Source organism: Coregonus clupeaformis, unplaced genomic scaffold, assembly GCF_020615455.1.
Source record: "Coregonus clupeaformis isolate EN_2021a unplaced genomic scaffold, ASM2061545v1 scaf1372, whole genome shotgun sequence".
Lineage (NCBI taxonomy): Eukaryota > Metazoa > Chordata > Actinopteri > Salmoniformes > Salmonidae > Coregonus > Coregonus clupeaformis.
Window position 1 is genome coordinate 5551 of NW_025534826.1, and position 25266 is coordinate 30816.

A 25266-nucleotide genomic window follows, 5' to 3' on the forward strand; every position below is an offset into this window, starting at 1 on the left:
GAGGGAAGAGATGATCTACAAAAGAGGGGGGAGGGGGTGAAGCTACAACGCATGGAGATGTCAGTGAGGAGAGAGGAGAGCAACCGAGGAACGTAACATAGGCAGAGAAAGAGCATGGAACAGGAGGGAAGGTGAGGTGTGTGGGAGAGGGGAAGAACTTGGAGAGGTTGATTACAGGAGGTATAGAGGCAGAGATGGAGCACGTGTCAGAGGGAGAAATAGGGAGTGAAGTCTTGTGTGTTAATTTAACATGCTACCATTCTGTTCAGTTGTCAGGCTCATCATATACCAGGTGAGACCCGGGAAATTTTTGGGGGGGATATATATATATTTTTCTTATATACAGTACCAGTCAAAAGTTTGAACACACCTACTCATTCCAGGGTTCTTTATTTTTTACTATTTCTACATTGTAGAATAATAGTGAAGACATCAAAACTATGAAATAACACATGGAATCATGTTGTAACCAAGAAAGTGTTAAACACTTTCTTGGTTACAACATGATTCCATATGTGTTATTTCATAGTTTTGATGTCTTCACTATTATTCTACAATGTAGAAAAAAGTAAAAATAAAGAAAAACCCTTGAATGAGTAGGTGTGTCCAAACTTTTGACTGGTGTTTATATATATATATATATATATATATATATATATATATATATATATATAGTGTATAACATGTTTCCAAGAAAAGTGAAAAAAATTATTTTCTAAGTGCAAAATTGTCCTCTAGTAGTCAATATGTAAATATGAAAAAGTAACAGTCAATGGGTACAGTAGGTGAAAAACAGTTTTGGCATCCGGGTGTCCACTACAGAGGACATTTCTGGGAAAGCTTATTTAGCGTGAAAAAAATCAGACCTGACAACTCACTTAGCTATTCCTGAGTTATTCACTTACTAGAAACAATTTGAATAAACTCAGATGATTACACTTATTTTCATAAAATGTGTACATTTTAAAAGCAGTCATTTTTTTAAGAAACAGGAAGATAAAGTCAAGGTCACACGTGATAGAATTGAAAAACCCAATGTCCTCTCAAACAGGATTTAGTGGCTTGTATGGCCTCAGATACAGACCAAGAACTGATGTCCACTAGAGATGACAAATGAATTGCTGGGTCTCAGGAGGATTTAGGTTAAAACGGTTTAACAGGTTTAATAACAGGTGGGATTACAGAATATTTCAAACTGGCAGAAATAGGAGAGCATGGAAGAGTGTGAAGGAGTAAGAACGGTATCAACACTGTCTAGCCAAGCTGTGACAGTCCACCAACCTGAACACACACCATTTCACTGACCAAACACACAATGCAAGAGGGGCATTCAATACTCCTTGTAATGAGGGCATAAATCTGACTCCACTTGCAAACACACACACACGGATGACAGAGGTTGTGTGGTTCACACCAAAGGTTTATTAAAAGTCTTGATTCAGCTACATCAGTTACAAAAAGACTGAGTCAAAGTACTTAGTGCTGACAAGAGCAACATTACAAAACATTTATAAAAAAGTAATTTAAAATAAGTAAAAACATTTGAAACTTTAAAAGACGACAAAACAATAGAACATGTGACATACAGACAGAAACTAAAAGCAGAGGAAGAGAGAGGGATCAGTGTCGGAGACGAGCTCGTCGAGAGGTGCGGGCGATGGGTGTGGTCACCTTGGGCGTCTCGCTCTCTACCATGACAGCGTCTGATTGGGTAAAAAACAAACAAATATCAGTGACGTGTTCATTTGAGCAGGAACAACTAACCAGATTTGTTCCCAACAGTAAATGCTATGAAATTGCAAGGATTAAGACAAATATGCCATTTCATTCACTGGGCCCAAGTGTATTCCATGACATCCTGAGAAGCCAGCACCAAAAATCTACTGAAAGCATGAATCAGTTTATATGCTTTCCATCAATTTAACTGAAAAGCACTGCCAACACTCAGACTAAAACAGCTTGTACTGTTAGAAAGTGCAGACACCTTCTTCCTCCTCTTCGTCACTGCTGAAGGTGATAACAGCTTTCTTAGAGGACTTCCGGGTAGGTTTGGGGGTCACAAAGCTATCGTCATGGCGACTGGATACAGAGGGCTTGGCTTGACCTTTGAGGGGAGAGAAATTAAGAATGAGGGACAGAAAGAGAATCATGGAACATTAGCTAAAGTATATGTAACAGGCAACAACAAAAAAATCAAGAGGGAACCATTCACTGTCTACCAGAAAAGGAACTACAAGTGTGCGCGCTGACCTCTCTTGGGCCTGCCACCCCGTCCCTTGTTGGGTAGCGGTGTGTGTGTGGTGGTGTTTTGGCTGGGCCCTGCTCCCTCGGACCGGTTCTTCTCCTCCATCTCAGAGCACTCTACGTTCTCCAGTCCCCGGGTGTGGACCGCCGTCAGACGCTTCTCAAACTCCTCCACCTGGGCCTGGGGACAAAGAAGAGACAGCAGAATTAGAATGACTGTCAGAACAATACCCTGCATTAATTTAGACGCAAAGTCAAGAAATCAGAAATAAGTCTGGATAGTCAGAAAGAGTCAAGATAATGCATAGTCTCTCACTTGTCCCAAGTTCAGTGTTATGTATATCTGAATGGGGGGAGGGGGAGGGCTAAGGGCTTTCTTATGTGGTTTGAACAGCCTTGAAAAATTATTCTGCTGGTCAATACATATGACCACCATCATCATCAGTACCTTGAGCTGTGGCTTGGCTCCTCGGCGTAGCTTAGCGGTGATGGAGAGGAGAGGCTGGTAGACTCCTGTCTCAGTCAGCTTGTCGCTGTAACACTCCCAACACTCCTGGAGCCTCTTCAGCCCTCGCTCACACATAGACAGCAGAGAAAGAGACACGGCCAGGTCACACCACTGACGCTCAGTCCTGGAGAGAGAATTGGGGGGAGAGGAGGAGAGAGGTGGGGGCGGAGTGAGAGAGGAAATTTGATTATTTACTTAGAACAAATAGTCTTTCAAGAACAGAGGAAGTCTGACCTGGCATTTGGAAAAATCATATTCTCCGCCCATGGTCTCGCTGATTCACTCTGCGTGTCTGTGGCTTAATCTAAAATGCCCTTTCTGTGGAGGTCTGTGCTTTGAATGACGAGCCAGAAAGACAGTTGGCCCTGAGTTCGCTGAACAGACGACCCAGGCCTCAAATACTCCTGAGACAGAGGAACTAATGCCAGCAGTTATGACACGGAGTGGGAGAATAGAAATGAGGAGATAGGAAGGAAGAGCGAGGGGAAGACGTGCTGCTCACTTTGCTGTCCTGAAGCGCTGACACAGCTTCTCCACCAGAGACTCAGTCTGTCTCTCCTTAGTGATGTAGGAAAATAGCTGCCTGAAAACAGAGACAAAAGAGGGAACCATTAAAATAAGGCATTAAAACACCACTCACATATTAGCATCCCATTTCCATGTTATTCAGCTCTCAGCGCAACAGGTTTCAAACCAGAGTCACGATGTGACCCCTGCCTGCCAAGTCAACAACAGTGTGTGTAAAGCCTGGGAGAGAACACAGTGGGCGACAGACACACAGGTTAAGTAGCCCTCAGATTATTAAAGCCGCGCTCACGGGTATTTGAATAACAGAACAATGACTCCCTGCCAGACACACACTATACTGATCACAACACTCAACATACACAGTGAGAGCAGAAGAGGCACACAGCACACAGTTTGGACACACTTCACTCACTTCATGATGGTGTGGAAGTCTTCCTCGTTCATGCCTCTCTCTGGGTCTGACAGTCTGCTGATGATGTCTGGGAGCAGGTTGTAGATAGCATTGTCCTGGGAGGAGACGAGACAAAGGAGACGCCACTGTTAGTTTAGAACATTGGAGGATCCATTCCCTCAGTCTATGTAAAAGGTCCCCAAATACACCAACTCAGATTTATATTCCAATCAAATAGAAATGGCCTGTGTTTGAAATTAATGCTGTTGTGTGTACCTTGGAGGCGAGCTCGTTGAAGAAGTTGAGTGCGAGGCTGGCGATGTGTGTCTGGGGATCGATGAGCAGCACGGCCACCTCGCTGACCTGACCTTTGACCTTCAGCACATCCTTCAGCACCAGCTGGGTCAGAACAGTCACCGCCGTCTGCCTAACCGCCGGGTTCTCATCACTCAGCCTGGGCAGGGGAGACGGGGACATATTATAGGACGAGACGAGGACGTTCTATTTACATTTAAGTCATTTAGCAGACGCTCTTATCCAGAGCGAGTTTTTTTTTCTCCATCGAACCCACAACCCTGGCGTTGCAAACGCCATGCTTTACCAACATCCCTGCCTGCCATTCCCTCCCCTACCCTGGACGACGCTGGGCCAATTGTGCGCCGCCCCATGGGTCTCCCGGTCACGGCCGGCTACGACAGAGCCTGGATTCGAACCAGGATCTCTAGTGGCACAGCTAGCACTGCGATGCAGTGCGTTAGACCACTGCGCCACTCGATGACGAAACAATATTATTTAAATGGAATGCAGGTTTACACTCTAATCAGGATCAGCTGGGATACCATGTAATAGAGACTAACCAATCAATGACATGTTAGATTCAGCAATCACCTACCAGGGTGAAAATACGACCAGCAATACATTGGACCTGGAGGCTTAAAAGCCAATTCCCCTGACTGGCATAGAACATAATCCTCTGCTATGCAGTCATTTCAGATGTACCGTATGTGTGGGAGGTACAGAGGTCCTCTACCCTGAGGAAGCTCTGACACAAAATGGCTGCAGTGTCTCCCTGGCCTCCATTGTTCTAACCAGGGGAATTAATTAACCGCATACATTGGGAAGTGATGTGAGGCCAGGGGGAAAAAAACGATATGCAATTTCTCCTCCAGTAGTGGATTAGGACGTTTTGCAGCGGAACCAGACTCGTGTGTGTGGTCTGCTATACAGTAGACGGTCATAAGCCACAGCTTCAGTATAAGTAACTAGGCCTGTAAAACAGTGCATTACAATTAGAGTAAAGTATGTGTAATACCCTTATCAGGCCTCTCCCAGGGAGGGCTGTGTCTTTGAGGAAACCCAACACAATGGAGGTGTGTGGGAGACAATTACTGAATGCTATGCAACACTTACCATTAGGAAAAACCTGCGGATTAGTGTTCATAGTGAAAAGGACTATTCATCTGAAAACAATAACCAAGCATCAAAATAATTAGCACTATACAAAGACAAAAACTGAACTAGTGGAATGAAGAGAGATAACAAATTGTAATTATACTTTCAATGGGAGAGAGGGGGTATGGCTTCAGTGCATCTCAATGTGGGAGGAACAACCACCAATCATCATTAAGCTTTCTTCAATTAAGTCCCCATCCTTCCTACGGAGTATAACCTATGGCATCACCTGAAATTATCCTCTTGTTTCTCCCTCCGATCTACACATTGTATAATTATACCACCATCAAGTATTTCTGGACACAATCAGAACATTGAGGGAGGAGACATGCCAGTAATTCAAGTTGTTCTAGGCCTTACATGTCTTAGACAAATTTTTGTTCAGTTCAAATGGTTTTATTTTTGAGAGTGAGTGCGCACGAGCAGACCATGGTTGCCACAGTCCAGAAGAGCGGTTGGAGTTCTGAAGAGCACAGTACACTGTGCTGAGTCCCTATAGCAACATCAGCAGAGGTCAGAATGCTAGAGAAGGACGTGACAGAATTTTCCAACGCTTCGTATAGTTTTTCCCCCTGTTATGAACATATGGAAATAACTTTTTCGATCAACTGGTTCAGTAGACTGCAGCAGCAGAAGGACTTGAGCGTCTGAAGGAACAACATTAGCAGACAGGGAACGAGCTTGTAGCCCTCAGCCAGCCTCATCTAATTGCCATGTTTACCTAAATTAAAAATCCACACAATCCATAGTACACACAGCTGGGCAATTAAATAAAGATCAGCTTGTTTGCTACTTCCATATTATAAACTATAAACGAGTTCTATTAGCTGCTTGGTTAATCTTTAGTCAATGAATGACAGTGCATTGTGGGGGTGCACACCTGTTATAGAGCCTCTGGGTTCAGGTGTGTGTTACCTGGCATAGAGCCTCTGGGTTCAGGTGTGCGTTACCTGTTATAGAGCCTCTGGGTTCAGGTGAGTGTTACTTGTTATAGAGCCTCTGGGTTCAGGTGTGTTTTACCTGTTATAGAGCCTCTGGGTTCAGGTGTGTGTTACCTGGCATAGAGCCTCTGGGTTCAGGTGTGTGTTACCTGGCATAGAGCCTCTGGGTTCAGGTGTGTGTTACCTGGCATAGAGCCTCTGGGTTCAGGTGTGTGTTACCTGTTATAGAGCCTCTGGGTTCAGGTGTGTGTTATCTGTTATAGAGCCTCTGGGTTCAGGTGTGCGTTACCTGTTATAGAGCCTCTGGGTTCAGGTGTGTTGCCTGTTATAGAGGCTCTGGGTTCAGGTGTTTGGATTACCTGGTGTAGAGGTTCTGAGTCCAGGGCTCCAGGATGTTGGGGAAGCGGACGGTGAGATCTCCCAGGCCGATGATGGCGTTGGCCCGGACGACGGGCAGAGAGGAACGCTCCAGCACCGTGAATAGGAGACGGATGTGCTCCTCACACACTGACGGACTGACAGAGGAGAGGGGGCAGAGGTTAACACACAGCAGGAGAGGGCTGAAGTTACAACACACAGACAACACAGCCATACCACACAAAGGAAAATTATAGAAAAACAATGTAGTCTGACCTGATCATCATGTACTGTGAGAGGGCCAGGCAGGCAGCGGTGGTGAGCTGGGAGTGGCAGTATCTCCCTGGGGAACTACACACCCTCACCAGCAGGGGCAGGAACGAGCACAACAGGTTCTCCTCTGACAGAGAGGGGGGATGTGGTTGTCAAGGCAACTAAATCACATCAGGAAAAATTAGTTAGTTTTGAAAAAGTTAGGCCTTTCTTACCAGCCAGCAGCTCAGTCTCACAGATCTTCCTGATCAGCTCTGCCTCTGTGTCCTCAGCAGAAGCACCCATCAACCCAAGTTCCTCCTCCACAGAACTGTCATTGGCCGCTTGCTGTGGGAAACATGGATCATGACCGTTGATTAAAAACTCCCTGTTCATGTATTCTTGTCTACTGGAAAGTTAGAGCGATTTAATCTAAAAGGAGCAACTTGGAAGAAGTTAGCTATTGTTCTAAGCCCCCTGATGGGAAGAATCATCAAGCCCTGTCAATCACTGTGTTGCGTGACCAAAATTAAACTCATCAAGCTTTTCCCAGGGAGCAAAGTCACTGATTGGCAAGATAATAATCGTGCTCACCAGGAGACTCACATGGTCTCTTCACTAATCAACATCCTGTTCTGATAACATTTGGTTTATGAAATGCAATGAGAATCAATTTGACACCTTCTAAAAGCTTCTTAAACCCAGAACATTTGTATAAATCTAGCAGTCTCATTACCACTAGGTTTGCAGAATCCTAATCTCATGATTGACCATTATGTGAATTATTGCCATCATTAGTTTGGATTGCCTAAAAATACTGGACATCATAAATAGTGTTCTCATTCCATGTCCATTGCTTTCACGGTCGGGTCTACATCGTTTCTCTATGGGAGTTTCCAGACCGACTGACCTTTGCCTTACGGGAGGGTCCCTTGGCCTTCTCCTCCCTCTCTTCTGTCTCTCCTCTCCTCCTCCGCAGCTCAGAGCTGACGCTGCGCTCCAGGTGGGACACCTGCCAGAACGCCACGCAGCCACACAGAGAAAGCAGCTGGGCCAGGGACACGCAGCTCACTGCAGGGACTAGAGGGACAGGGGCACACATCACTATAACACTGTACTGATCATAATGTACTAATACAAAATACTAGTCATCATAATACGCTAGAACACTGGCAGAGGTTCAACAACTAGGCACAGTGAAAGAACCAGACAACTGTAGAAAGTAATCTGTTCATACTACTTTGAAGTTGTTTTACCAGAGTGCACTAACTTCCTAAATAAATATCCACCCAGTCTCTCACCTTGTTCTCCCTGCTCCTCAAGGTCCTGAGATGCACCTTGCAATTGGCTGACATCCTTGTTTGCTAACATCTCCCCGCCCTCTGCGATCTGGTCCAATAGCAGGCGAGAGCAGCGCTGGAGGAGGCGGGAGCAGAGCTGGTCTGGGGACTCGGCTAGGAAGTACAGCAGACGGACAGCCTGCTCCATGAAGCTCTGCCAATGAGGGTCCGCCATCACCACACCTGGGGCGGGACCAGACAGATAGTCAGTAAGACATAGTCAGGGACAGGGACACTACATTCTCCCACTCAAGAGATGGTGTGTGTGTGTGTGTGTGTGTGTGTACCTTCAGCGATGGCCTGTGTGAGGCAGGTAAAGAGCTGGTGGTCCTGAGGCAGTCTGAATGGAGCTCCTTTGGATTGCTGGGGGGGAGGGACACAATTCAACTCAATCACTTCACACACTTCAAACATTAAGACTGACCTCTATAGGGCTGACCCCATTTAGTCGGCTGGTCGATTGTTTAGTCAATAGGCTGTTTGTCAACAGAGATTTCTTTAGTTGCAAATATATATTTTTCATGGTGCACAAGACACCTGTCTGATTCCTGCCTGTCTCAATGGACTAAACCATTGCAGAGGCCACAGGGATGGCACAGTTCATCACTCGAAGACATGAGCTACTGAAATTGGTTATATTTTGTAAGAATAATGGTGCAACACTAATAAATATAATATTATTTTATAAAAAATGTGCTTTCTCCCGCAATGGATAGCGGTCGCTGTCCGCAGTTCTGAAATGTCATCTTTAGTGTGCCGTTGAATACAGTCATGGCCAAAATTGTTGGCACCCCTGAAATCTTTCCAGAAAATGAAGTATTTCTCACAGAAAAGTATTGAAATTACACATGTTTTGCTATGCACATGTTTATTTCCTTTGTGTGTATTGGAATAACACAAAAAAAAACAGGAAAAAAGCAAATTTGACATAATTTCACACAAAACTAAAAAAATGGGCCGGACAAAGTTATTGGCACCCTTTCAAAATTGTGGATAAATAAGTTTGTTCCAAGCATGTGATGCTCCTTTAAACTCACCTGGGGCAAGTAACAGGTGTGGGCAATCTAAAAATCACACCTGAAAGCAGATAAAAAGGAGAGAAGTTGACTCAGTCTTTGCATTGTGTTTCTGTGTGTGCCACACTAAGCATGGAGAACAGAAAGAGGAAAAGAGAACTGTCTGAGGACTTGAGAACCAAAATTGTGGAAAAATATCAACAATCTCAAGGTTACAAGTCCATCTCCAGAGATCTAGATGTTCCTTTGTCCACAGTGCGCAACATGATCAAGAAGTTTGCAACCCATGGCACTGTAGCTAATCTCCCTGGACGTGGACGGAAGAGAAAAATTGATGAAAGGTTGCAACGCAGGATAGTCCGGATGGTGGATAAGCAGCCCCAAACAAGTTCCAAAGAAATTCAAGCTGTCCTGCAGGCTCAGGGTGCATCAGTGTCAGCGCGAACTATACGTCGAAATTTGAATGAAATGAAACGCTATGGCAGGAGACCCAGGAGGACCCCACTGCTGACAGAGACATAAAAAAGCAAGACTACAGTTTGCCAAAATGTACATGAGTAAGCCAAATTCCTTCTGGGAGAACGTCTTATGGACAGATGAGACCAAGATAGAGCTTTTTGGTAAAGCACATCGTTCTACTGTTTACCGAAAATGTAATGAAGCCTTCAAAGAAAAGAACACAGTACCTACAGTCAAATATGGTGGAGGTTCAAAGATGTTTTGGGGTTGTTTTGCTGCCTCTGGCACTGGGTGCCTTGACTGTGTGCAAGGCATCATGAAATCTGAGGATTACCAAAGGATTTTGGGTCGCAATGTAGGGCCCAGTGTCAGAAAGCTGGGTTTGCGTCCGAGATCATGGGTCTTCCAGCAGGACAATGACCCCAAACATACTTCAAAAAGCACCCAGAAATGGATGGCAACAAAGCGCTGGAGAGTTCTGAAGTGGCCAGCAATGAGTCCAGATCTTAATCCCATTGAACACCTGTGGAGAGATCTTAAAATTGCTGTTGGGAAAAGGCACCCATCCAATATGAGAGACCTGGAGCAGTTTGCAAAAGAAGAGTGGTCCAAAATTCCGGGTGAGAGGTGTAAGAAGCTTATTGATGGTTATAGGAAGCGACTGATTTCAGTTATTTTTTCCAAAGGGTGTGCAACTAAATATTAAGTTAAGGGTGCCAATCATTTTGTCCGGCCCATTTTTTGAGTTTTGTGTGAAATTATGTCAAATTTGCTTTTTTCCTGTTTTTTTTGTGTTATTCCAATACACACAAAGGAAATAAACATGTGCATAGCAAAACATGTGTAATTTCAATACTTTTCTGTGAGAAATACTTCATTTTCTGGAAAAATTTCAGGGGTGCCAACAATTTTGGCCATGACTGTAGATGCCTTTCCCTCTATGTTGCTATGTGCATAATAGCGAAGTTAACCAGCATACTGGTGTTGAGAACAATGTGGCGGAGGCAGAAGCGGAGTGAGGACACGAGAAAACAGCCCTTGCCTTAATAGTCTAAGAAAATTGAGGAGAGGGGAAACCAACTTAATTAGGTATACAATCCATAGCCTAACTGTTAAAACGTGCCTGGCTTTATAAAATCATCCATATCTACAGAAATAAGACTGATCCTGTTTGTTGCCAGTTTGAGTGTTTTTGTACTCCCAATTTGTAAGTTGCTCTGGATAAGAGCGTCTGCTAAATGACGTAAATGTAAATGTACTGAGTAAAGGGTCTGAATGCTTATGTAAATGTGATCTGTTTTTTATTTTTAATAATTAGCAAACATTTCAAAGAATCAGTTTTTGCCTTGTCATTATGGGCTATTGTGTACAGATTGAGGAGGGAAAAACTATTTAATCAATTTTAGAATAAGGCTGTAACGTAACAAAATGTGAAGATGTAGAGGTCTCAATACTTTCCGAGGACACTCGAAGTATGTGTATATAGAATACTGTTCAAAAGTTCATTTTTTGTCCATTAAAATAACATCAAATTGATCAGAAATACAGTGTAGACATTGTTAATGTTGTAAATGGCTATTGTAGCTGGAAACCACAGATTTTTTATGGAATATCTACATAGGCGTACAGAGGCCCATTATCAGCAACCAACAGTCCTGTGTTCCAATGGCACGTTGTGTTTGCTAATCCAAGTTGATCATTTTAAAAGGCTAATTGATCATTAGATAAATTTAAATAAAAATACATACATTTTAGTCATTTAGCAGTCACTCTTATCCAGAGCGACTTACAGGAGCAATAAGTGCCTTGCTCAAGGGCACATTGACAGATTTTTCACCTAGTAGGCTCGGGGATTAGAATCAGCGACCTTTCGGTTACTGGCACAACGCTCTTAACCACTAAGCTACCTGCCCTTTTGCAGTTATGTTAGCACAGCTGAAAACTGTTGTGCTGACTAAAGAAGCAATAAAACTGGCCTTCTTGAGATTAGTTGAGTATCTGGAGCATCAGCAATTGTGGGTTCGATTACAGGATCAAAATGGCCAGAAACAAATAACTTTCTTCTGAAACTCGTCAGTCTATTCTTGTTCTGAGAAATGAAGGCTATTCCATGCGAGAAATTGCCAAGAAACTGAAGATCTCGTACAACGCTGTGTACTACTCCCTTCACAGAACAGCGCAAACTGGCTCTAACCAGAATAGAAAGAGTGGGAGGCCCCAGTACACAACTGAATAAGAGGACAAATACATTAGTGTCTAGTTTGAGAAACAGACGCCTCACAGGTCCTCAACTGGCAACTTCATTAAATAGTACCCGCAAAACACCAGTCTCAACGTCAACAGTGAAGAGGCGACTCCGGGATGCTGACCTTTTAGGCAGAGTTAAAAAGAAAAAGCCATATCCCAGACTGGCCAATAAAATGATTAAGATGGGGAAAAGAACACAGACACTGGACTTTTTCCTTTGCAACTCTGCCTAGGTCAGCATCCCAGAGTCACCTCTTCACTGTTGACGTTGAGACTGGTGTTTTGCGGGTACTATTTAATGAAGCTGCCAGTGTTACGGTGTTCAGTTTGTTATAACCAATTTATTGATGCGATTATGGATAGGCTATAGGTCAGGACCTATTGGTCAAGTGCATGCAATGCATACGTTCACATAAAGAGATCAAGGGTTGAGGGAATGTTTTTCCTAAACAAATTAGGTATTTCGTTAACAGAACTTCAGTCAGAAACAAGTAGGAAACTAAATGGCTGTAATTATGTTGCAGCTTCAGTATGGACAGTGCGATAAACACTTGCTGTGGTGCCTGTTCTCTGCAGCAGGGAGGAAAGAGAGACAACATGCGCCAGTCACAGGCACTCACTGTTTATTTTTTTAACACAGCACGGCCATCAGGCTCCCTCATGAGTCATTTGTGTGTCTTAATTATTTCATTTTTTTTTTTTACGCGCTTAAAGCATCAGACAAGCTCAGTGCATATATACTGAACCAAAATATAAAACGCAACATGTTCATAAAAAGATATCAGTCAATTGAAATAAATTAATTAGGCCCCTACACTATGGATTTCACATGACTGTGCATAGGCCCACCCACTTGGGAGCCAGGTCCACCCACTTGGGAGACAGGACCAGCCAATCAGAATGAGTTTTCCCCATAATTAAAAACAAAAATACTCCTCAGCATCCCCCCTCCCCCTCAGACAATCCCGCAGGTCAAGAAGCCAGATGTGGAGGTACTGGGCTGGTGTGGTTACATGTGGTCTGCGGTTGTGAGGCCGGTCTGATGTACTGCCAAATTCTCTAAAACGATTATCTGGCAACAGCTCTGTTGGACATTCCTGCAGTCAGCATGCCAATTACACGCTGCCTCAAAACTTGAGACATCTGTGGCATTGTGTTGTGACAAAACTGCACATTTTAAAGTTGACTTTTATTGTACCCAGCACAAGGTGCACCTGTGTTTTCCTTCTAGTTTTTCATGAATTTGCCTACAATTCCAGCACCTGCAGAAAGTACCTAGATATGCGTATTTTCTTCAGCTTTTGCACCTGTGTAATGATCATGCTGTTTAATTAGCTTCTTGATATACCACACCTGTCAGGTGGATGGATTATCTTGGCAAAGGAGAATTGCTCACTAACAGGGATGTAAACAAATTTGTGCACAAAATTAGAGATTAATATGCTTTTTTTGCGCATGGAACATTTCTGGGATCTTTATTTCAGCTCATGAAAAATGGGCCCAACGCTTTATATGTTGTGGTTATATTTTTGTTCAGTATAGTTGATTTTATTCAAAACACATAGGGTGTGGTGTGTCTATATATGGAAAAATACACTACTTAACATTTCAACCAATCGATTGGTGGAAAGAACATAACTTTTTTAGGGGGTCTGGGACAGCCCTAGACCTCTACAAAGTCTAGGCTGGGAATCTACATGTGGTCTTACCCTAACATGGTCAGTGATGTTACAGATGGTGATAACAGAGTCTCTGGCCAGTAGGAAGTCTTCAGTCACCTTCTCTCCCAGAGCCACAGAGCACAGAGTGTCCAGGTTACTGAGGACCACTTCCCTCTCCGCTCTACACAGAGAAATACACAATTACATTAGTCTACACACTGAACACGCAATCTAAAATGCCACATTAATCTGATACAAGAACACGCATACAAACATGCTAATACACACGGCAACTTTAGTGTGTGGTGCACAAATGAGCTTCTTGGCAGTATGTAAATTTACTGCTACGTCTACACACACACAGAGTAGTAAGGGATGACATTTAAATTATGCCCAGGCTCCAGATTAATTAATAATCTCATCTGTGCTCGGCCCACCGCAGAACACACACGGTCCCAGTCTGAGGGATAATGTGTGTGGGAGGGAGGGTTAGAGGACGTGAGGGGAGGATTAAACAGGTTATGAATGCTGCCTGCGTGGAAAGAGAGAGGAGGCACGGTATTGTCCAGTACAGTGTGGGTGGACTGCAGATAGTCCCACTCTCTCCACCCCCCCACCCTCCAGCAGTGGCAGTCTTTGAAGGAGACTGAATGTGTGTTTAAAACACTTGTTCTTCATTGAAAACCCTGGCGGTGAGCCCAGATTTATCTGTGGTCGTGACTTAGACTCAATGCAGAGAAGTCAGTGTGCTCTGCTGTGCTCCTATTCAGAGACTAAAGGCGTCAGCATGCTTCAGTTTGGCTAGCCAAATGTGTGTTCGCATACTCCCTTAAAAGACATTCACTTGAAAAATGCCGTAGCCAGTACACTTCCTCAAAATAGTCTGAATTAATCTAAGATAACTCAAGAAATTGGTCATGCATTTAGACTTTTTTTGCTGAGGAGATCTTAGTTGCGCAATTTTACATCTAACTAAGATGTTTGGTGCAGTTCTCAATGACAAACTGCATGAAAACAAGTCTTCTCCCGTTGAAAGACAAAGACAGGAGTTTACAATAGGAGCAGACCTAGGAACAGTTTACCTTACGTCATTAAGGGAACATTGTCATTGGGAGGTTAAGTGCAAAACTGAACTTGGATCTGAGTGGCGCAGTGGTCTAAGGCACTGCATCGCAGTGCTAACTGTGTCACTAGAGATCCTGGTTCGAATCCAGGCTCTGTCGCAGCCGGCCGCGACCGGGAGACTCATGGGCGGCGCACAATTGGCCCAGCGTCGTCCAGGGTAGGGGAGGGAATGGCCGGCAGGGATGTAGCTCAGTTGATAGAGCATGGCGTTTGCAACGCCAGGGTTGTGGGTTCGATTTCCCACGGGGGGGGCAGTATAAAAAAAAAAAAAAAAAAGATGTATTCACTAACTGTAAGTCGCTCTGGATAAGAGCGTCTGCTAAATGACTAAAATGTAAATGTAAATATCAGTCTCATTAAACAAAGATTAAGATCAATGTATTGGTCAATTACACACAAGGTCCAACCGAAATTTGACTTCCGCTTTTAACCCAACCCCTCCGAAAGACACATACCGGTGTAGAAGCCCTCAGATTACCAAAGAAGTGCGCTCATGGCCAACTGAATATGGAGGTGAGTTTCTCCCTGCCTCACACAGACACACACACACACAAACAAACACACCAGTCCCACTGTCAGCACCCTCCCACTATTCTCTACTGTGTTTCTTTAGCTGGAGAAACATGTGGGTGGGGCCAAGTCACTGTAGGCCGGCCCTTACAGCAGAGCAGCCAATCTCCGCTACACTGCCAAGATTACCGGCCAATCGAGACAAGGGAGAACCCAACCCTCTCGTTCAGTTGGCTCGCATTCGCCTTGGTCTCATCATTGGGCAAGAAGTCAAATGGGACTTAAAAACACAGGTGTGGAGGAAGAACTTGTGTTTGTGTATTGGCCTTACCGTGCAGCCATTCCCAGAAGCAGTACTGCTGCCCGTCTGTGCAGGCTGGAGGTCTCTCGTTTGCCAGTGAACCTCTCCCACAGAACCTGCACCACTGTGGACTGGAGGCTGCTGCCACCGGCAAAGAACTCCTGGACCTGGGACGCGCGAGAGAACGGGTTGGAACAGATCAGAGAGAACGGGGGTTAGTATAATTGAAAGACAGGATGGATAGAGAGAGTAATCAGCAGAGAGAAAGGGCTAACTCAATTACTGGGTAGTATTGATGACAGACAGGATTGATCAAATAAAACAGAGTAATAAGAAACTCACTATCTCCTCCAGACACTGGATGGTCCCCAGAGAGGCGTCCACCATCAGCTCAGACAGACTGTCCACTAGAGTCTGAGCTTTAGCCCTGAGGGAGCGAGAGAGACAGTCAGTCACCAGAGAGATCATCTCCAAATCCCATGCACAGCCCATTGGAGGTGGATGAAGTTGCGCCAAGACATTGTGCAATTTCCCACCTCAACTTCTACCTTGAGTCTGCATCTTTTCCAGCAGCAATGTGCCAGTGGGAGACAGATTAACAAATTGACAGCAGAAAATGTAACAGGCTGTGTTCAAACAGGCAGCAAAATTGTGATTTATACAGTGGGGAAAAAAAGTATTTAGTCAGCCACCAATTGTGCAAGTTCTCCCACTTAAAAAGATGAGAGAGGCCTGTCATTTTCATCATAGGTACACGTCAACTATGACAGACAAATTGAGAAAATAAAATCCAGAAAATCACATTGTAGGATTTTTAATGAATTTATTTGCAAATTATGGTGGAAAATAAGTATTTGGTCACCTACAAACAAGCAAGATTTCTGGCTCTCACAGACCTGTAACTTCTTATTTAAGAGGCTCCTCTGTCCTCCACTCGTTACCTGTATTAATGGCACCTGTTTGAACTTATCAGTATAAAAGACACCTGTCCACAACTTCAAACAGTCACACTCCAAACTCCACTATGGCCAAGACCAAAGAGCTGTCAAAGGACACCAGAAACAAAATTGTAGACCTGCACCAGGCTGGGAAGACTGAATCTGCAATAGGTAAGCAGCTTGGTTTTAAGAAATCAACTGTGAGAGCAATTATTAGGAAATGGAAGACAAACAAGACCACTGATAATCTCCCTCGATCTGGGGCTCCACGCAAGATCACATCCCGTGGGGTCAAAATGATCACAAGAACGGTGAGCAAAAATCCCAGAACCACACAGGGGGACCTAGTGAATGACCTGCAGAGAGCTGGGACCAAAGTAACAAAGCCTACCATCAGTAACACACTACGCCGCCAGGGACTCAAATCCTGCAGTGCCAGACGTGTCCCCCTGCTTAAGCCAGTACATGTCCAGGCCCATCTGAAGTTTGCTAGAGTGCATTTGGATGATCCAGAAGAGGATTGGGAGAATGTCATATGGTCAGATGAAACCAAAATATAACTTTTTGGTAAAAACTCAACTCGTCGTGTTTGGAGGACAAAGAATGCTGAGTTGCATCCAAAGAACACCATACCTACTGTGAAGCATGGGGGTGGAAACATCATGCTTTGGGGCTGTTTTTCTGCAAAGGGACCAGGACGACTGATCCGTGTAAAGGAAAGAATGAGTGGGGCCATATATCGTGAGATTTTGAGTGAAAACCTCCTTCCATCAGCAAGGGCATTGAAGATGAAACGTGGCTGGGTCTTTCAGCATGACAATGATCCCAAACACACCGCCCGGGCAACGAAGGAGTGGCTTCGTAAGAAGCATTTCAAGGTCCTGGAGTGGCCTAGCCAGTCTCCAGATCTCAACTCCATAGAAAATCTTTGGAGGGAGTTGAAAGTCCGTGTTGCCCAGCGACATCCCCAAAACATCACTGCTCTAGAGGAGATCTGCATGGAGGAATGGGCCAAAATACCAGCAACAGTGTGTGAAAACCTTGTGAAGACTTACATAAATCGTTTGACCTGTGTCATTGTCAACAAAGGGTATATAACAAAGTATTGAGAAACTTTTGTTATTGACCAATTACTTATTTTCCACCATAATTTGCAAATAAATTCATTAAAAATCCTACAATGTGATTTTCTTGATTTTTTTTTCTCATTTTGTCTGTCATAGTTGACGTGTACCTATGATGAAAATTACAGGCCTCTCTCATCTTTTTAAGTGGGAGAACTTGCACAATTGGTGACTGACTAAATACTTTTTTTCCCCACTGTATATATTTTTGCAATAATTGATCTTTTGACCAATCACAAATCTTTTCACATAAATCTTTTTCAGAGATTATCTAATCGGTCAAAAGACCAATTAGTGAAAATAAAAAAAATATCAGAATTGGGCTGCATGTCTATAAACACAGCCTGAGACTTGAAACCTCTTGGGGGAATGGCTGAGGAGCTGGAATGAAGATCGCAGTTTCCCACTAAGGCTGTTTCAGCAGACAAGACAGACTTCCAATTACTCCCAATACCATTATAATGTCACTAGCACTGCTTCGCAATTTCACATGGGAAGACATTACCACTTTAAAAATAACTTCACCATCTGAAAATTGGCAGGTGGATCGAGGGACCTGTTGGGTTGATAGAAAGTGCTTGTGGCAATAGTTCGAAGGTGTGTGTACCTGGTGTTGTCTCCCTGGGGGTTGAGGTAGAGACGTCTGTAGGCCTGCACCACAGCATCTTTAATGGCAGCGTCAGTAGACCAGACCAGAGGCAGCATCCTCCTCACGCCAGTCAGAGAGTTCGCCACACTGAACTCACACACTGTCACACAGAACTGCACCGCCTCCTGGACAACTGACACACACAGGGGGGACATTTATTTCTCAATACCCCACACATTACATAGTCTCAAAATACATGCATGGAGTCATTGGGGTGAGATGTTGACTGTACAGGTGATGACGGTAATGCATGTGTAGGTAAGATGAGGTGTGTGTTTGTACCAGAGGTAGTCTTCCAGTAGAGCATGGTGTTGATGACAGCGATGGCTCTCTCCACCTGCAGGGCGAAGCTCTCAGTGTCTCTCAGATACTGCACCAGCATCTCCTGTTTCTTCAGCTCGCTCTCCTCCACCCCTTCCTTCCCTCCATCCCCTGCTCCCTCCTTCTGGGGGGTGGGAGGCAGGTCCTCTCTGATCTCAGAGGTGTCCTGGTCAGGACCTGGGGAGGAACAGGGACACAGGGGAAAAGAAGAGAGGTCAGATTAGAACATGTTCTCCTGAGAGCAGATGTGAACAGCTTAACTCCTGCCAGTGTGAGCACGCATTTGTTCCAGTCCACATGATTCAACTAAATAGTGGTCTAAAATGAAGACCAATTGTTGATTAGTTTTTTTTTTTTTTTTTTTTTTTTTAATCAGGTGTTGGAGCTAGGTTTGGGTGATTCTCCAGTAGAAAACATTATCACCCACTCCATCAGTAATGCTGTCATATGAAACTACACCTCCCACACTGCTGAAAGCCGACATCGCTAGATTGACCTTTATCAATTAGATTTTGATTGGTTATATCACTCTTATTTCACCACTTATTTTTGAAGAGAGTTTTACTTACAAGGATCGCTACTGAATAATTTGCTGAATCCATTTGAAAGTGTTTTGATTGAGTGAATTTTACTATTTTAGCAGAGTGCTGGTTAGTTCTGAATAGAGTTTACTTACTAGGCTTGTATTATGTGGTTCTTTCAACATGCACTTATTGTAAGTCGGTTCTAGATAAGAGCATTCGCTAAATGACCCAACATTTTCAGAATGATTGCTTTTTTCTATCTCCTACACTTAACCAATATACGTGCATCGGGATGTGATTGACAGATGGATAGTGTTCTGTACCTTTAAAGAGCAGAGCCAGTGTTTCCAAGAGCGACTCGGGGGTTAGAGTGGTCAGAGACGAGAACATCTCAGACTCTGGGAACAGGCTGTGGGCTCGCACACACAGACGCACTGCATTCCTGAAACACAAACAACAATCAGTTATTAAATTGATCATTATGTGATCCTGTAGGGTTCAGCTTGGAATGCCAATCGGTATCTGACTTCTATAAACCGTTTTCACTACATGATTTTCCTTGAGCTAAAACTAGTCACCTGGGCACAGATTTCGCCTATCGGATAGGATTAAATGCATAGAAATAGAATGAATAGCACGGGAGTCCCCCATTCTATTTCTATGCATTTAATCCTATCTGTTAGTCGAAATCCAGATAGATGACCTTTGAAAAACTGGGCCCTGTATTTAGATATTGTTTCACTCTACCGGTATTTGTTGACGCGGAGGAACTGGGCGATCTGTATGGCGGTGGCCCTGTCGTCATCCTCCTCTCCAGCCTCTTCCTCCCGCTGCTCCCCCTCTCCCTCACTGGTGGGCTCCAGCTCTGCTCTGACAGTGAGGAGCAGCTCAGGCTCCATAGCGGCCCACAGCTCTGAGGCCTTGATCACTGCCACTGGACGGAGAGACAAAAGGAATGTGGTCAAAGGGAAAATCCACTAAAATCATTTTGCATCATGATGATGTGGCAGGTGATATTTTGCTTCCTGAATGTCCAATATCTTGAAAACTTGACTGTGAAACATTTTGGAACTGTATCAACAGTGGATTAATGGGAAAAAAATACAAAAACATAATTTAAGTGAAGTTTCCCTTTAATTATAAATATTGTTTGGACAAAAGAGGTAGAAGATGAAGTAGAGGACTTCAGAATGAATGGAAGCTATTTCTATGGTTACAAAGCCCTCAGATTAACAAAGAAGAACACTCATGGCCAACTGAATATTGAGGAGAGCTGGGTTTCTCCCTGCCTCACACATACAGACAAACAAACACACGTCAGCCACACTGTCAGCACCCTCCCACTATTCTCTACAGTGTTTCTTTAGCTGGAGAAACATGTGGGTGGGGCCAAGTCACTGTAGGCCGGCCCTTACAGCAGAGCAGCCAATCTCCGCTACACTGCCAAGATTACCGGCCAATCGAGACGCATCACAACCCTCTTTCAGTTGGCTCGCATTCGCCTTGGTCTCATCATTGAGCTTTATATCAAAGATTGAAGGTGTAAATTTTAGGGATGTGTTAAATTAAGAGGTAAATATAAAAAGGTGGTGTATAATTTACCAGGTGCGTTTTTCTGCAGTTTCTCTCTAAGCTCTCTGAGTTGAGCCGTCTCCTTCTCCAGGGGTTTCTTCAGGTCAGCACTGCTCAACTGCAAATGAAACAAACACAATTGTAAGACACTAGGTGTTGTGTGTGTACTTTGCTGTAGTGGTTGTTTGAGCGTGTGTGTGTACGTGCGCACCTTGCAGCTGTAGGGGTTGTGTGCGATGAAGGCAGCCAGTAGCTGGATGGCACTCTTGACCACATTGATGGATTTGTCCATCAGCCTTCCCACTGCCAACCCCATCACTTCACTGTACCTGTTCAAGGGCAGAGCCTGGGGGAGAAATCACAGAGGACAGAGGAACGCTCAATAATTTATGCGGCCTTGAGGAAACGACAATCAAATGGGGATTTCTGAATGCCCTCAGATTACCAAAGAAAAATGTTCATAGCCATAGCAAAGGCCACCAACAAAGATTTGTGCCTCCTTGCCAACTGATACATATACTCTCACACAGACAAGCAGACAAACACTTTCAGCAGCCTCCGTCCTGCCTTCTCCCATATCTCTGGGATGGGCAGAGGGTGAGGAGGACTGGTAGTTTACTCTAGGTGGGCCCTTACAGCTGAGCAGCCAATCTTCGCCACACTGCCAAGATTACCCACCAATCAGGAGGAAGACGCACACAATCTCTCAGCCTGATTGGCTCATACTTGCCATGATCTCATCACTGTGCATTAGTGGATGTATTAAATGACTAGTGAACATACGAAGATACTGCAGATTCATAACAGTGCAAGTAGTATCCGGAATTGCTTCATACATCAATATTGTTGTTTGGGATACGCTTTTAGACAAACGTAAGCACACACACTCGCACCTTGCTGTTGACGATGCGTGTGTAGACCTGCAGCACTCGGGCCCTGACGTAGGAGTGTGTGTCGTGGAGGTGCTCCTGCAGAGTGTCCATGAAGCGGTCCCTGTCAGCTTTGCCAGACTCATCCAGCCCATCTCCACTAAGGACCCTGACCAGAACCTCTCCCAACACTTCACACACTGCCACACGCAGACTGGGGCTCTGCAGACACAGGGAGAAGGATCGAACATTCAGTAATGACTAGATAGTAAGGACGTTGTGATTGATAATCAAAGGCAGCACAATTTCAAAGGAAGAAGTAGTACTATCAATCTGGTGTTAGGGATCATGGTGTGTGTGCTACCTCTCCCTCCAGGTGTGTGAGTAACACACTGATGTTGGGGATCATGGTGTCGGGGACCAGGGTGCCGAGTTCAGACAGGAAGCTGGAGAAGGCCTTGACCCCTGATCCCTCTCTGGCCAGCTCCTCACTAGACTTCTGACCGATCTCTCTGAGAGGAGGGTCAGTATAGACAACAGGGCATCAGAACAAAAAGACAGACTTCACACACGCCCACTGAACAAGTCCCTAATATGTTTCTCGCAACACTTCATAAACAGGGACAAAAAGGACATGGGGACTTTAAAGACATTCTTGCAGAAAAAAAGGAATCTCTTCGACTGACCTCATGACCTCTCCTACGATAGCCTTGACTCCATACTCAGTGCTCCACACAGACACAGCCTGGGCACACACTGACGACAGCTGCTCAAAGTGCTGCAGCAGCTGGATCACCTTCACACTGGCACCTGTGGATGATGAGTATATCAGTACAATGCTTCACTTGAATGAACACCATACTACTAATAAAAAGGCAGCGGAGCAATAACATTAAAATGCATCAGCATAGGTTCTATGGAGCTGTCTAATAAGTGGTTTGGGGGTGGTGAGCTACTGACCCAGGAGGTGGTTGTATTTCTTGACCTGCACCCCCAGCAGGTGGATGATGGCGTCTCTGGTGGGCTTGTTCTTCACATGGCTGATGGTTGGGTTCTCCAGGAGCTTATAGCAGCAGCATGTCACACAGCTGAGGACACAGTATCCTGTAAGTTATGTAGACTGCTGCTCATTGCTCACCATGTTCTCTACCTAGAGAGTGAAACACCACAAACCCATGTTTCCTCCAGCCCCACACACTCATCCACAGTCTGGCCCTCTCACCTGATGAACTCCTCCTCGACCAAAGAGAGGCTCCAGAGGGAGCGGATGTCCAGCTGAAGGAGCTGGGTTAGAGCCTGCAGCACCGTCTCCCTCTCAGAGTCCCACTGTAGTAGACCTTCTCCTGCAGCCTTTCCCTTCTTACTGCCCTGAGGGTGTCGAAAGAAAGTTCACTTCAAACTGTCAACTCAGTACAGGACTCAGGTTTGAGATTCTAGAATGACTAAGGATACACTACTATCCGTATGAAGTTACAGAGTGACTCCTTATTGATGAGGCCACTATGCATAGCGGTCACAAAGATCTGGGTGTAGTTTTTGAATGCCCTCAGATTACCAAAGAAAATGTTCATAGCTATAGCAAAGGCCACCAACAAAGACTTGTGTCTCCTCGCCAACTGATACATATACTCTCACACAGACAAACACTTTCAGCAGCCTCCGTCCTGCCTTCTCCCATATCTCTGGGATGGGCAGAGGGTGAGGAGGACTGCTAGTTTACTCTAGGTGGGCCCTTACAGCAGAGCAGCCAATCTTCACCACACTGCCAAGATTACCCACCAATCAGGAAGAAGGAGCACGCAGTCGCTCAGCCTGATTAGCTCATACTTGCCATGATCTCATCACTGGGCATTAGTGTATTAAATGACTAGTGAGCATGCTGAGACTACAGATTCAAATATGACTGGGTGCAGAAGGACCTACCTTACTGGGTGCAGTGACGATACTCTGCCTGTAAGAGTCACTCTCCAGGGTTTCTGTGAGCTTGCAGAGGAGGAATACACTCATTTTGACAGCATTGAGCTGCTCCTTGCGGTCCGGGGCAGAGAGTGAGGCGTTGAGGAGGAGGGAGGGCAGGGAGACGGACAGGCCACTCACCACTAATAGAGAAAGCAATGAAATACGGATGAGGACTTCGGCTGTATAGTGAGCACTAGCAGGCACAGGTATGCCATCATGTGAATAGGTTGAGACATTTCAATACACACCATCACAAACACTGACCTTGTATGAGTAACTCCAGGGTGTCCTCTTTCACGCTCATGTCCACTTTATGGCAATGCCTGAGACATACAATAGTATGCAACGTCGGTCAATACTCAAGAAACAGAATTGTGGTAGGTTTGAGAAATAAAAATACAAGTTATCTGGGGTCATTCCATAGTGTCCTGCTGAAAAATACCCAAAGCGGGGGCATTTTGGGTACACAAGCCTGAGGGAGTGGACACACCTTGCGGACAGATTATTATTTTTTTTTTTACCTTTAACTAGGCAAGTCAGTTAAGAACAAATTCTTATTTACAATGACGGCCTACATCGGCCAAACCAGGACGATGCTGAGCCAATTGTGCACCGCCCTATGGGACTCCCAATCACCGCCGGTTGTGATACAGCCTGGAATCGAACCAGGGGGTCTGTAGTGACGCCTCAAGCACTGAGATGCAGTGCCTTAGACCGCTGCGCCACTCGAGAAACCAGCAAGGGACACCGATAGGTATAAAATCAAGACCACAACAGTAATGACACAACCACCTCATTCTTCTCTCTGCATATTCTCAAAACACAATACAAAAATTCCTTGCAAAGAGCTACAATTGACAAGAATGATCTGTCAATGAGCTGGGTGAGGTTTATAGACAGTACTTTGAGATAAGGAAGGGTTTTTTGGTTATGCTTAGACGGTAAATGTATTGTTGTGAAAAACGTATGCACTCACTAACTAAGTCTCTCTGGATAAGAGCGTCTGCTAAATGACTAAAATGTAAATATAGTTACTCACTGCAGCACCGTGTAACCCGTGTCGAAGTGTTCCAGGATACACAATGGACCCTGGCTTCTCAATGCAGCCTTGAAACCTAGAAAATAGTAAAAGGAGTTGAGTTGCTTGGTCAGATTTCAGGAGGACAATAGTCTAACAATTATAAGTCTAACAAACTACGGGATATTTACTGTTGAGATGGGAGGGCAGTTGTTTAGGGGAGACGACATCCTGAACCACGTACTGGTTAATGCCCCCAGTCTTCACCAGGTCACCCACGCACACAGGCACAAAGAAGTCCCACGACATCACTGTACACGAAAAAACAACTTGTCGTAAGCCGAGTGGTTGACATTCTAGGTAATTATAGTAAGCCAAGTTAATTCCATGTAGCTATAAACGACCCACTCAACCTAACAAACGTGTTCGCTAATGTATTAGCCAAGTTAGCTAGCTAGCTTACTTTCTTTTGACCAAGTTCTTAGTTATGTGTTTGTTTCGATTTCTTCGCGAACTAGCTAGTTAGCTACCTTAGTTAGCCACAATATAATTTAGCTAGCTGGCTAACGCGTTAGCTAGCTACGTTAATAATTTATTTAAGATAGCTACAGTATTTAACGTTGTTGTTAGTCAACTAGCTAACTGGCTACATTTCACAACTAAGAAAAAGTCAAGACATAAGTAACGTTAACCAAGTATAACACACTTACCAATATTTGTTGTAGCGCTCTTAGCCACAATTGAGAAACTGTTGAACAGATTGCAACAAACAGCACGGCACTACTCTAAACGGTTTGTGGCGAAGGGTTTTGAATTTTTAACAGCAGCGCGCCAAAGGACCACGTCATCGGCATCGTTCCCACTGGCCCTCCTCTTCGGTGACCAAACTACGCCATCTGTCTGCGGATAACGGACGCTACAATATTGTTGATACTATTACTGAAAACTCTAATATTGCAA

General features: G+C 44.6%; 1 protein-coding gene and 4 non-coding genes across 5 annotated transcripts; all 5 read right to left on the reverse strand.

Annotated features, from left to right (window-relative positions):
• Positions 1–1137: 1137 nt before the first annotated feature.
• LOC121542949 (condensin complex subunit 1) lies at positions 1138–25149 on the reverse strand. Its single transcript, XM_041852596.2, has 32 exons — positions 25017–25149; positions 24498–24617; positions 24328–24403; positions 23553–23611; positions 23253–23428; positions 22552–22697; positions 22290–22417; positions 22016–22139; positions 21694–21841; positions 21354–21551; positions 20672–20806; positions 20491–20578; positions 19636–19822; positions 19212–19330; positions 18326–18541; positions 18002–18176; positions 15675–15759; positions 15363–15499; positions 13445–13577; positions 8301–8376; positions 7975–8196; positions 7584–7753; positions 6910–7021; positions 6698–6821; positions 6424–6579; positions 3948–4125; positions 3693–3787; positions 3255–3335; positions 2693–2876; positions 2251–2425; positions 1985–2104; positions 1138–1703 (listed from the first exon to the last, which is right to left on the reverse strand). The coding sequence occupies exons 2-32, from the start codon at positions 24613–24615 to the stop codon at positions 1621–1623; spliced, it is 4224 nt and encodes a 1407-aa protein (XP_041708530.1). The 5' UTR covers positions 24616–24617; positions 25017–25149; the 3' UTR covers positions 1138–1620.
• On the reverse strand, positions 14986–15295 carry LOC121543997. Its single transcript, XR_005996062.1, has one exon. It is a non-coding gene; the product is annotated as a small nucleolar RNA U85 (small nucleolar RNA).
• On the reverse strand, positions 20108–20409 carry LOC121543998. The gene has a single exon (XR_005996063.1). It is a non-coding gene; the product is annotated as a small nucleolar RNA U85 (small nucleolar RNA).
• On the reverse strand, positions 20892–21209 carry LOC121543999. Its single transcript, XR_005996064.1, has one exon. It is a non-coding gene; the product is annotated as a small nucleolar RNA U85 (small nucleolar RNA).
• LOC121543996 lies at positions 22871–23179 on the reverse strand. Its single transcript, XR_005996061.1, has one exon. It is a non-coding gene; the product is annotated as a small nucleolar RNA U85 (small nucleolar RNA).
• Positions 25150–25266: the final 117 nt, after the last annotated feature.